This window comes from Gambusia affinis, linkage group LG14 (genome assembly GCF_019740435.1).
Source record: "Gambusia affinis linkage group LG14, SWU_Gaff_1.0, whole genome shotgun sequence".
Taxonomy (NCBI): Eukaryota; Metazoa; Chordata; class Actinopteri; order Cyprinodontiformes; family Poeciliidae; genus Gambusia; species Gambusia affinis.
In genome coordinates this window covers 23,965,329-23,978,278 of record NC_057881.1, presented here as the reverse complement: position 1 = coordinate 23,978,278, position 12,950 = coordinate 23,965,329, and the positions used below count along the sequence as shown (strand labels likewise).

General features: G+C 41.6%; 1 protein-coding gene across 4 annotated transcripts in view; it reads left to right on the top strand.

Moving 5' to 3' along the window:
- The window catches only part of ptprua (protein tyrosine phosphatase receptor type Ua), a 176,631-nt gene that overhangs the window by 143,373 nt on the left and 20,308 nt on the right, over positions 1 to 12,950 (top strand). For 2 of the 4 annotated variants that reach the window (XM_044137964.1, XM_044137966.1), the window contains 4 exons: positions 1,272 to 1,344; positions 2,330 to 2,406; positions 5,795 to 5,812; positions 11,679 to 11,715. In XM_044137964.1, the coding sequence (XP_043993899.1) occupies positions 1,272 to 1,344; positions 2,330 to 2,406; positions 5,795 to 5,812; positions 11,679 to 11,715 (205 nt within the window). The remainder of the gene's footprint in view (positions 1 to 1,271; positions 1,345 to 2,329; positions 2,407 to 5,794; positions 5,813 to 11,678; positions 11,716 to 12,950) is intronic. The other 2 variants (XM_044137967.1, XM_044137965.1) reach the window with 1 other exon arrangement.

Here is a 12,950-nt window from a genome sequence, read left to right as displayed (position 1 = left end):
TGATGTTAACAGCTGCCTTGTTTGGATTAGCACTTCACTCTGTGCAGTTAAGGACTGTTGTTTACAGCACATCACAGGCGGACGATAATGATTGGGTAAAATATAAGTCTTTCACAGAGGCCACGCCTCCAGGAAGTAGTTGTTTCTCAACAGTCGAGATTCCAGACCCTCTGAATGAAGCAACTTGTAGAACAAGCAGCTGGTTTTTACGTTCAGAGTGATGTCAGCACGTCCGAGGCCACCATCTTGTTTGACAAGCGAGTTTCACAGGTTTTATTTTTCTATTTCTATTCTATTTATTTGCATTTCCTATTTGAATATTTTAGATATTCTCTACAAAATAAATTGCAAATCAGTGAATCTTTGGAGGTGTGTTCTACAGAAATGTTGGCAGATCGTTGGAGGTCCACTGTTTCTACTTGAGCCGCCACCTCTCTGTTTTAAAACGTTTGTCTGAGAGAAAGAGATAAAGTGAAACACATTTCCACATAAGTGCTGCCGCTAAACAAAAATGCTTGGTTTGTATATGAAAGTGTCTCTGGTGATTAATATTAACTGAAATATGACCTGCATCCATTAGTGGCTGGTATAGTTCTCTCATCAGCTTGTGTTACTCGGCTCTCTCTGATCTCTTGGTTCAGTTTACTGTTATCCATAAAGCGGGGAGATTAAACAACGAATTTAAATGCAAAAGAAAACGACACGGGTCTTAAATCACTCTCATCCAGGTGCAAGGCTTTAATACCCGCGGTTTTCATCTTGTGCCGTTCATCCTCGCCTTTTTACCATCGGCGCGGATCCAGTGACTCATTTTGCGGCGGCAGCAGATTCTGTCGATGGAAGTCATATACTGTAAACAGCAGCAGACCTCCAAGGTATTCTAGAACGGCAGCTTGTTTAAGCAGCGCGCCTGTCTCTGCATGCAGAATGAGGGCGAGCGCAGCCCCAGCCTCTCTGTGATGTGTTGTGGCAGATGTCTGCTGATGGCTTGGCAAGAGGCTTTAATTCAGGAGCTAATCAGACCTTGGGGTAGCACTCGGGAATGCATTAGCAAACGCCGTCTAATTGCGACTTTCAAGGTGTTTCAAAGACACATCATGTTGGGTTTGTTGTTGTTACTTTTATCTTTTTCCTTTTCTTGTACAAAAAAAGTCATTATTAGAAGATATAAGCAGTCTGAAGGCAACCCTTTTCCCAGGTGTTTGTATTTTATGAGTAGTGGTTTATTAGCAGTAACACTGTAATCTTAATTGTAATTTCTGACTTTGCAGAGTTTCTTCGATGGCTGGGATGCCACCAAGAAGAAAGACAAGACCAAAGGACGACACGACAGCCTGCTTAGCCGTGAGTAAAGCTCGGCAGGTAGAGGCCTGGCCCCGACAGCCATGATGTTATTAAGCTTTTGAAGTACAGTAGAGCTAGTCTGCCATAATTGACAATGCTTTGTAGGACTGAGTGATATGGCTTCAAAATAAAATCGCCAATTAGTTAATCAGCATGTTGAATCCATAGCTGTACTGTAAAACGGACGACTGTACTATCTTTAAAACAATGCAGATGTAGCCACTCCCAAGTAGGCGGGACTTGTTGCTCCAAAGCCTGAATGAGATGCTGACGTCTCTTCTGATTGGCTGATAGACAATGAGCGCTAAAATCATGGCTGAATTCTGAATATATCTCCTGTTACTGTTTCCATCCTTTGATTTTTAACCCTTTGTGTCCAAAATTTCAAATCTCCACCTCAATATTGTTGCTTATTTTAATTGTACACAGTTCTTTAAATGTTCTGTGACTAAATATATTTGTCCATTTATCCATAACAACTGGACATTTCAATTTCTAGCAAGTTGTTTTTACAATTTACCATCTATTAAAAGAATGCCCCTCAGATTAATTTCACTCCCTGCTTTGGTGGGGGTGAAATTGCCGTAATAACTCGATATTGGCTGGGAAGCACAACGTCTCCCCTTTTAGAAACCGTTGTGCAAAGTGTGGTGGAATTATGGTACTGAAGAATTGGCTCCATTCGGTCTGGAAGGGTTAATGATTTGTAATGTGAGCATTAGACAGAAACATGAAAGGGTTCCCAAACATTAAATACAAATTATACAGTAAAGAGAAATTAGAGGAGGTTGAACAACAGCAAACTGTATTTAAACCCGCCAACAGTTGGAGCGCTAACTCGGAGCGCTAACTCGGAGCGCTAACGGTGTTTCCACATGTTTCAATGTGACTGGATGCTAACAGGAAACCAGAGTGGAAAAACAAAATAAGGCATACATGGAAAAGCAGACAGAAACAAACTGACCCTCGTTTTCCTTCATTCCAGCTGATCGACATCGAGTCAAGCTCCACTCTCTGCTGGCAGACCCCAGCTCAGATTATGTGAATGCCAATTACATAGACGTAAGTTGAATTCCTAATTTCTTCTCTTTTTGAAAGGGTTGACCCCACTGCTTTACCAGTCACCCCTCTCCTCCGCAAGCTGCTGGTCTCAGCCGTCCTGTAATGGCTGCACCCACGGCACGGCGGTGTATTTCTGCTCCAGCGTATGTGGGCTTTCTGCTCAGATGTTATCACACACAGTCCAAACATCCTACAGGAGCACAGAAGCTCAGAGCAGCGCTGCCTCGTGACTCGCCCCCGAGGCTGCAGTGAAGCAGCAGGGGCCCGAGCGCTGTTCTGCTTCCAGACGCTGCGATCTCACCTCCGGGTCGGATCCGGCCAGCGGCAGGCCGGACCAAGGTTATCAAAGTTAACTAAAACTAACTAAAAAAAACAAAACTGCAATTGAGAAAACATTTGCTTTAAATTAAATATATAAAAAAAACAATAATTAATGGGGAAAAACTATAAGTAATTTGTTTAAAAAACTAAAAGATACTGAAGATCCTTCATTTTTGTATGTATGAATCTATTTATTAGATTTCATATTAATGTGAAATGTTTTTTTCCCCACACAAGCAGTTTGCGTCAGCTGTCGGCTCTCCAGACTCCTGATGGTGACGTTTAGTCCACGAAATGGTGACAACAGTTAGATGAAAACTCAACAAGTACATTTTTTACAAATGGTTTATTCTGATGAGTAATCATTACCCAGCTGATGTAAACACAATGCAACACTTTGATCTTTCTGTACCTGAAAATGAACCAAAGTTAGAAAAAACTAAAACTTCTGCTATTATAAAATCTAAACCAAGCTAAAACTTAACAGTATTTAACTAATAATAAATAATAAAAAGTAGCAAACACACAATAAAAACTAATTAAAACTAATGGGACTTTCATACCAAACACGTTTCACGCATCAGATGTGTCGGGTTTACATTAATAGTCTATATGGAGGCCCGTGGAGGGCCCGTGGAGGGCCCATTGCGGCACGTTTTGAGGGTCTAGCATCCAACAAATAGGCCCACAATGGTAAACAGCAGTTGGAGCTATTTTTTCCATATAGACCTGAATGTAAACCAGACTTATGTGACGCGTGAAGCGCTAGGTGTAGAGCAAAATGTCTCGCATCTGCATTTAAAGTGCAAACGCGTCGAACGCGTTTTTGACACATGTAATGTGTTTGGTGTGAACGCACCTTAACTGAAAAAGACAAATAACAAGTCACAACAAAATAAAACTAAGCTGTAATGAAAAAACCCAGAGCTATTATAACCCTGGTTTGCCCCATCATGTGATCCAGTCTGAAACCTTTCCGTTACAACAGTCAAAATCATCTCCAGCTCAGGCTGTGAGTTTTACTTCTCCCTCATAACAGGAACCTGAAAACAACTCAGTTTTGTTCTCCAGTTATTGAGGGAGCTGAAGCTTAGCAGCTTCTTGCTACCTTTGAACGCCTTTTCTCTTATTGTCAAACAGGGGAAAAAAGGAAAAAACAAAAGGGAAAGTAGGCGGAAGAGCAGAGGGAGAGAAAACCTTGTTTAGCTTGGCCTCCTTATTCCCCTTGAGTGGTCTGTAAGTGCTCCATTAGAGTGAAGGCTCCAAGGACCTTTGTGTAATTAATTGGCCATCGACATCAACAGCTCCAAATTATGTACAGAAAAGACAGAGGCTGAAATGTGCTGGTCTGCTGCTTTCCCCTCTCGTTCATCAGAAAACAGACATTTTAGTGAGACATTTAGTTGACTTTTGAACCACAGTCATTGCCAAGTTTCATCAGTCGCAGATTAGTTGAGACTTAGAAAACGTCTGGAACAGCCAACTGTTCTGCACTTGTTTAATGCTGGTTCTGTTCACAGCAATATGAAGAGAAGTCAGTGGAACAGCTTTGGCTAATGCCAGTTTTCCCAAACTCCAAACTGTGCCATCGATGTGGCGCCCAGTCATCTGCAGCACCACGTTTAGACACAGCAGTCAGCTGAGGCTCCTGTAAATGATAAACACCATTTAAAATTTACTCTAAGTGGAATTTATGTACAGTCATCGCCAAATGCTCCAGTGGTGAGAGAAATGTATTTAGCATGAATTTGCATGAATTATAACCTGACTCAAGCTAACAGCACACTGAAACGGGTTGTTTGGAGCACACACACACACACACACTTCCTCTGGCTCTTCAGCTCTGTCAGTTGGAAATCCTTAACATACTCATCTTCAGCGTATTCTCATCTCCCTCGTCTTCCTCAGCAACATTTTTGAGACTGTTAGTCTTTCCAAAACGACGCCAGCTGTAACTCCCAGCTGAACTCATCTTCAAACAAGCTATGGATAGCAGATATAAAACAGACGCTGCTGCTGAAGTATTTCACAGAACAGTAACATATTGGTGAAAGTGTAAGCTAAAACATAGACAGATGATTGGCCCTAAACCTAACACCATGTTGATCCAGGCTGGTTGTTGTGACAGGATGGGTTTTTACGTCGATAATGAGGAATTTTCAGCCACTCTTATTTGGAGATTTATCTTCAATTCAACCTCACTGGAGTTGTTTTTTTTACATGGACAACCTGTTAAAGATTATGTCATAAGCACCTCAGTTGGATTTAAGTCCAGACTTTGACTAGACAACTTTTTTTATGTGAGCTTGTATTACTTAAGCTTGAGTTTAGTCTCAAAGTGAGGTCTGCATGTTGTCCTTCTAGATTCCTAAAGACATGGAACAGTCCCAGGCCATCACACAACCAACACCATGTTTTTTTTTTTAGCAAATGTGAAAGGACCCAGTGTGGTCTCTTTAGTCACCAGTAGTTTTGTACAAGGAACTCTAATATTGATGGAGATATACTGTTAAATGATGACCTTTGACCTACAGGTTGCACGTGTGAGGCCTGCAGTTCTCCTGGATGTTTTGGCCAAGGGAGTGTTTTTGAGAACTTCACCTCTGTGTTTTCTTCATTTGGGCCTAACGGCTCTCACTGTTGTTCACTGGAGTCTCAAAGACTTTGAAATGGTTTTGTAGCCTTTTCCAGACTGATAGATTCCAATGTTCTCTAAATTCTTTAAATGGACACATAACACCATCAACCTAAAGCGTCTTGTTTAATGGAAACACCACAAACGGCAGAACATTCGATGCTGTAAACATTGACTCTTCCCATAAAGTATTAAAGCACCTTCTTCTTTCTGTCCGTTGCTTTTCTTAGCAGTAACTCTAAGACGTTAAGAAAAGGTTTTCTTCAAACACCAAAGTTGAACAACATCCTCCTCGCAGTTCCTCTGTGGCCGTCTCATCTCACGTTTCCTGATCTGTAATCATAATAACTAGCTCTGGTCTTTTCCCTAACTCTCTTCTCTCTCTTTCTCTGTTTCCTGCTCCTCTGATTCTCAATCTTCTTGCCATCTTAGATTCGGATAAACAGGGAAGTAAGTACCTTGCTTCTCTTCTCTTTCCTCATCCCTCCATCCCTCCCCACTGCTTCTTTCTGGCGGCAGCAGATTTTCTTGTCCTTGTTTGGTTTGAGCTCCTAAGCCTTTTCACCTCCAACACTCACTTTTTAGCATGTCTGTGACTGCAGCTGTCTCTGTCTCTACCATCTTCTGCTGATGGAGACGTGCTCACCCAGAGGTCCTTTAAGATTGCAGAAAGTGCAGCAAAAAAAGAGGAGAAAATCTTAGGTCAAGTCAAAGCTTGTGTTCAGACATGCACTGAGTCACACAAGGCACCGTAAATATCTTCAGTGATGCTGGATGTTGGAAAAACAGAAAATGAAGGATTTAGCCAGGTTTAGGGTCCAAAACCGTCAAATGTTATCGTGAGAAATGAGAGCTGGAGTTCTGACTACCCATCTGTTATCTGTGTAAATGGAAACCATTTAATAAAAGTCAGTCATTCACAGGATCCTCACCACCACCTGTTTGGGTAACCAGAGTTTTATTGACGTTTTAAAAATTTGTGCGTAATATCAGCATCAATGACTCACTAGTCTGAGCATTTTAGCTAATAAAACTATGAGATTATAATATCAGTTAACTGCAAAACAGTTTTCATCAGTGTGTATGCATGTTTCAGACCAACGGTCTGAAACCTTTAGGATCCAAAGATCCTTCATATTATAATAACATGATTTGTGAAAACAAATATTTATCTAAGCGGTGTTAATATCTTTCTACTTTGGGCTCAACCAAACTATAAAGCTGCTGGGACATAAACTCGGCTCATTGGTTCCATCTCATCTCAGGTTGGTTTAGATGAGATTTAAAATTAGACGCCACCACTTTATCATCATTTTTCATTGATTGAAAAATTATCTGTGGGATTATTGTCATATTCTTGTTGTGGTTCTTACTTGACTGCTGTTTTATTTTCTTTAAACAAAAAAAAATTGCTCAGTTTCATAACTTTACTGCTCAAAATGATTAGGATCTACCATACAAACTACACATGTTTTGGGCCAAACATAGTGACCAAAACTGTTTTCTCGACAACTGAATGTAGATTTCATGTAACGACAAAGAAGGAACAAAGAACTTGATAGTCAGCCAATATCTGACCTCCTTAAATGTAAGCTGGGAATATTCCGAAATATATATATAGCTTCCAATATCACTCTTTTCAGACCAGTTTGATTATAACAAAATGTTCTACATGTAAATGGAGCCTCCAATCTGAGCCCTGTGTTTTTACAGTTTGTCTGAAGGCAAAAGTCATGCTTGGCTAGTGTAGCAAGTTCTGAGTACTTCAGAAAGTACTCAGAACATCAAACTGATTTTATTACGGCACAAAGTTTCTCTCAGGCTAAGAAAGAGCAGCTTTATGAATCCCAACCAGCTGGAGGCTCATGGAGAACACAACCAGATCTAACGCTTAACCCTTAGCTGTTTGAAATGAGATGAAACCTTAAAAATATTATTAATTAGCTGGAGTGTCAGTGGGCCTACTTGGGAGCGGCTACGTATGCAGCGTTTTGGGAAAATTTTTCAGAAGAGTTACGGATTCAGCACGTCGGAATGACACAACTTTTAATGAACTGTGATGCTGTGAGAGCTCTGAAGGAGCCAGCTGTACATTTTCCCAAAAAGCCATCTTCCTCCTACCACTTCCTGTCGTCTTCTTTGTGGTTTCTGTCAGTAGTGACAGCCAGCTGTTGCTCATGTGACTCGTGTGATGTGAAAAAAGTGCTTCCATTAGAGTTTTGCAAAAATACATTATTAAAAAAAAAAAAAAGCCCACCTCACCAAGCGTAAAAACTATTTGACGGAAAACGAGATTTTTGAATTAGACATGTTTTACTTAAACAAATTTATTTTTGGAATTTCAATTTGCGCACTTTTATGGCTGATGGAAACGCAGCTACTGTCCCTGTTTCTACCTTCTCCTTTTGGTTTCTGGTAATACCAGACTGCAATTAAAATGTTTGGCACTTGTAAATTAGGATGGCAATGTTACAAAAGCTAGTTGTATCAATAATATGACTAAAACATGATACGTTTGAATCCAGAAACATATCACATTAGGACTGTGGACGTTGGTTTCTGTGTTAATGCCAAGACTGTGTCCACTCTGTGTATTAATGCATTCTAAGGTATAGTTGGTGTTTGAACTATTAACATAGACAGTTATTGGAGTTTTTAGAGGGAGTCTGATATGTTCGCAGATTTCAGGACCAGGGGGCCGCAGTGTATCCAAACCAGGAGTCGCATTATCCAAACATGTTCCGTCTTTGATGGGGTTTATAAATAGTGACAGAAAAATTTGACCGCCATCCGTCTGTTTGACAGATTAGACACACCTGAAGAATTGGTTCAGACAGTTCCAACATGACGTACACAGAACATAGGGGAGGTCACTAAATCAATCAATATGAGAAAAACATCCGTCAGAGTCTCATCTCCAATCTGGGCAGCTGATCCGCTGCGGCAGGATGATCCTCTCTCTGAGGGCAGGGTTTGCACAATCAGGTTACGATCAGAGAGTCTTGCCAACTCTTGCTTGAAATGTTCCCTGATTTCAAAACTTTGTCAGCCTGATGATGACACAATGTGGATTATCTGCTCAGCTTCTTGAATTTTAAGCAAACAGAATGAAAATGAAATATAATTAAACGTAATTTTGAAAACAGATGTGTGAGAATAGATGATAGAATTTTGTTTGACGCCTTTAGTCCAAACGACGGACCACATAAAGGTTTAGCGCGATCTCTGCTACAAACTATTGAAAGCTAGTTTCACTTGATGAAAGACGTTTCCTGTTACATGCGCCATGAAATTTCTAAGGAAATGAGAAGTCATGTGTCATATTCTGTCTTTGTGATGGGGAACAGATGCTGTATAATAGTCAAAGCTGTGGACACATTTAATGAGGTGTAATTCTCTCCATCCACACAAACATCTCCCCAGGAGGCCCTTTCAGTTTATTAACGACAATAAATAATTTAGATGTGTCGGAAACTGAAAACAAGTATGAATAAGCTTGGATATAATAGGTGTGTGTATTTTTGGGGAGATTTCCTTGTAGTGTGTCCTTCAGCTCCGGCAGTCTTTCATGTCTGCCGTCGCTGTTTCTGAGGATCTGTTTAAACTCAGAACGCTGCGTTGGACCCCCCATTTAGTTCTGCTCAGAACAAGAGACGTTAGAACTCAGCCTGAAGTTCTCCTGGGCTCTCGGGAAAAACGACTCCAATTTCTCCAGGTACCCGAGTTGTTCTGCGGTAATGAGAGACTATCAAGCTGCTGCAGCCAGACCACCTGAACACCAAGCAAAGAAAGATTTTCTTTTTTAATTTAGTTTCTCTTTCCCTTTTATTTATTTTTTATTTTTTGCGTCCCATACACCATGCTTTACCTCTTATCCTCATCAATCTATTGTAAATTCTTCATTGTTGCTTCATCAACTTGTATGGTGTTGGAAAATATGGTTGCCACGGTGACAGGCAGGAAACCGATCACCTCTGAGAAACTCTGAGGCGAGAGACGCCCCATGGGAATAGAGATAGCGGCACTCCTTCACAAAGCTGCCGATCAGTCTGCTCTTCTTTCCCCGGCATGGCGCTGATGGAATGTCATTCGCGATGCGGTGTGGTGGAGATGTGCACACAGGTTTCTGCGAATGCCTTTTAATTATTAATAAAAAGACAATGCCGCTATCTGGACATGAGGGATCCAGCTCTGCATTCGCCACACGGATCTCACCTGCTGTTTTTCTTGCATACTGTATCATAATTTCAGTAATGTGAAGTGGAGCAGGGAGGAGACAGCCCAATCAGTCAGTGCCATTCAGGTGGAGTTAGTCCCCAGGCTGAAGATCCCTCACTTGTCAGCGGCGCTCTAATCAGCGGCTCCGGAGAGACTTGGCACACTTTAGAGAGGCATCTCGCCCTCTGCATACGTTATGACCCGAGGCGGAGAACGATGCACTGTTTGTTGAAATCTGAAGAGCGGAGATGGAATTACAAGTATTTGCATTTCATGCTGGTGGTTTATAGCCAGGCTGTGAGTTTGACTTTCAAAATGCGCAAAGAAGAGACAGAAGGGAGAGACAAAACAGACACAGCAGTCAAATTACTGAGAGCTGCTTTTAAACTCAGGACTGTTCATTATCTCAACAGAAGTTTGAGGCAATATCCTTAGAAAGTCTAGACTGGTGAAAACCACTTTATTCTACAGTTCACTTTGTCCATTATCTCAACAAAAGTTTGGGACAACATCCTTATAAAGGACAATATCTTTATAAAAGGAGAAACAATTACTTCCTGGAGGCGTGGCCTGTGTGAAAGTTTTACATTTTACTTAATCTCTAACATTTGTACACGATTTACATAATGTGTGAGATTCACACTGTTAAGCTTACCAGAAATATCCTGCACTGTAAACAACCACCCTTCTCTGAAGAGAGAAGTCCTGATCCAAACGAGACGACTGTTGATGTTAAGTCAATGTTCGGAAGTGTGACCAACACTGACTGAACGGCTCCATTCACTTCCTCTGCTGCCATTGTTAAAACTACAGGCAGACTATCATTTTAAAACACTGCAGAAATTCACCTCTTCTCCTTCGGTTCACTGATTGGCGTGTTAAAAATTGACCAGAGAAAATCCAGGTAAAGGGTTAACGTTAGGGTAAGGCTTTAGTGGTCTTTATTGATCAGTGAATAGATAGGAAATAGGGAGGAGAGAGAAGGAGAAGACATGCAGTAAATGGTCAGAAATCAGAAATCGAACTCACACGCTCCGCCAACGGAGCGGAGTTTCCAGTTTCCAATCACATTGTTATAAAAAAGTCAAAACGAAACAACCTGTGCCAAAGAACCTTGTCATACACATATTTTTTGACTGCGGGTCCAGACTGTACATTCTCTAGATTTCACAATATCGAGAGAATGTAGGGACCTTCATTGTCCCCACCTCCAGTAGGGAGGCGTCCATCCTTCCATTGTCTACACCTGCTTATCCAACCAGGTTTGTGACAGAGATGGTGGCTATCTCCATTGGCAATTGGAGGCAAGAGACGAGGGACCCTCTAGAGAGACCAGCTGTCCAACACAGGGCAGCTTAGAGACACACAACCCAGCAAACTCACATTTATACCTACAGGTAAACAGTGAAATTGTACCTGCAGAGAATCTAGGCATGAACAAGGAGAACACTCCAGAAAAACTCCAGGCTACGATTCAAATCCTGCTAGGCAACGGTGCTACCAAAAACCTCACTGCTGAACATCATAGGCAGATTCTACGGGAACTACTTACCATAAAGTCCTTTTTTTTAACAGTTTGACTTCTGTTTTTAGGGACTAGTTTGGCTTACAGACTTAAACTTTACATCATCTGTTAAAAAATAAACCTTAATGTAGTTTTCAATAAGTTATCATCTGTATTCATGTACTCCGGTTGCTCCTGTTTCTTCATTTGGCATTTTTAAGCCCTACTTAACATCCGGTTTCAAACCACCAGCTTGACATTGAAAGTCTTTCTATTGTGTTTTTGTCCCCCAGTCTTGAGATTTTGATCAGGTGTCTACTTGAATTAATGACATTTCTCTGTGCATTACAATTCAAGTGCGATCGCTCATCCAGAGCCGCAGCTTTAAAGGTCGTCCAGAGTAATTCTGGTGGGTCAGACGTCCTTGTGCAGTTGATAGAGTAGATTAGTTCCAACAGACGGCCTGCCGGTGAGAGGCAGAACATGAAATTGAACAGATCAGCAAAATCAATTTCTGCTGGGAGATTATCAACCAATGACCAAAGCCTCATTATATACTGTGTCTGTAGTAATTATTGTCTTTTTTTCCCACAGGGTTACCAGCGATCTAACCACTTCATTGCCACTCAAGGTGAGTACTCAGTTCAAGAGCTGATGTTTTCTGATTCGAGAAAATGAGATTGTGGAATAATGAAGTCATGAGCAACACGCTGTCTTTTGTTGCATCACACAAAACATCCGGGTTTCAACTGTAAACAGTCAATTTCCCTCGACTACGAGAAGAACTCCCCCAAGAATCGGTCAGAGACTGTAGGGGCGTCAGCTGTCGCCGTCAGTGAAGCTCTGCTTTCACCTCTCTCCTCCCCTTTATCTGCATGTGCAGCGCAGAAAACTTTCTGATGTCAGGCTGATACGGCGCACCGGTCCAATTCCCCCGAGCCGCGCCGACACAGGAAAGACAGCAAGATGCGCCCTTTATTCTCTGCTAGCTCTGATCGTGTTTACTCGGGGAGCGTGGGATTTTTATTTTTTTTCTCCTGCTCTGTAATCTTCCCTCTGATTTCTTCCCGTCTTTCACTTTGGTCTCAGTTCTGTCACTTCCCAAAAGTAACCTCAGCAAAACGGCGCGCCTCGTTCCGGATCTTTGCTCTCACGGCGCAGAGGAACGAGATGCAGAACCTGTTAGCTTCCTCACAGAGGAAACCAACGCAATTACTAGACAGCAGAAGGATTCTGATGTAGGACAGGACAAGCCTGGTGGGGCGACCAGCGGTGTGATGTCCAATGATCCTTTTAGGGCGATCAATTTAGAGAAAATCATGTAGAGAACAGGTTAGATGGACACCAACCAACTCACAATGCAAACAGCATTGTGAGCATGTCATGTAGACCTTAACAGCATGCTGCCGACGCTGAGGTGTGTGTGTGTTGTGTGTGTAGAACCTCATAGTTTTAATGCGACTGTACACCAGGTGCTTGTTGCAAATAGCATCATCAGTTTCAGCCTGCTGCCTCATGGTTGTTTACGAAGATGCAATGTTAAAATAAGACAAGATGCTGATGTAGCAACCAAAATCCAGCAGCTCTGAAACTGTCCGTCTGAAACCGGGAGGGGAATTTTTAAACATTCCTGTCACTAAAATCACCAAATGGATTTCACAATCCTACAAAATACATGAAAGCTTCGTAAAATGGTTGGTGTCTTCAAAGCCAGATTACAGATTGTGCATCTGCCATTTTCCTTGGCATGTGCTCAGCTTTTAGTAAATGGTGTTCAGTCATCTCTCTGTGGATTTCATCGTGTCGGAAACACAGCTTGATCTATAAAAAGGATTTTGATTATTGTCATTTTTAAGCCTTATAACT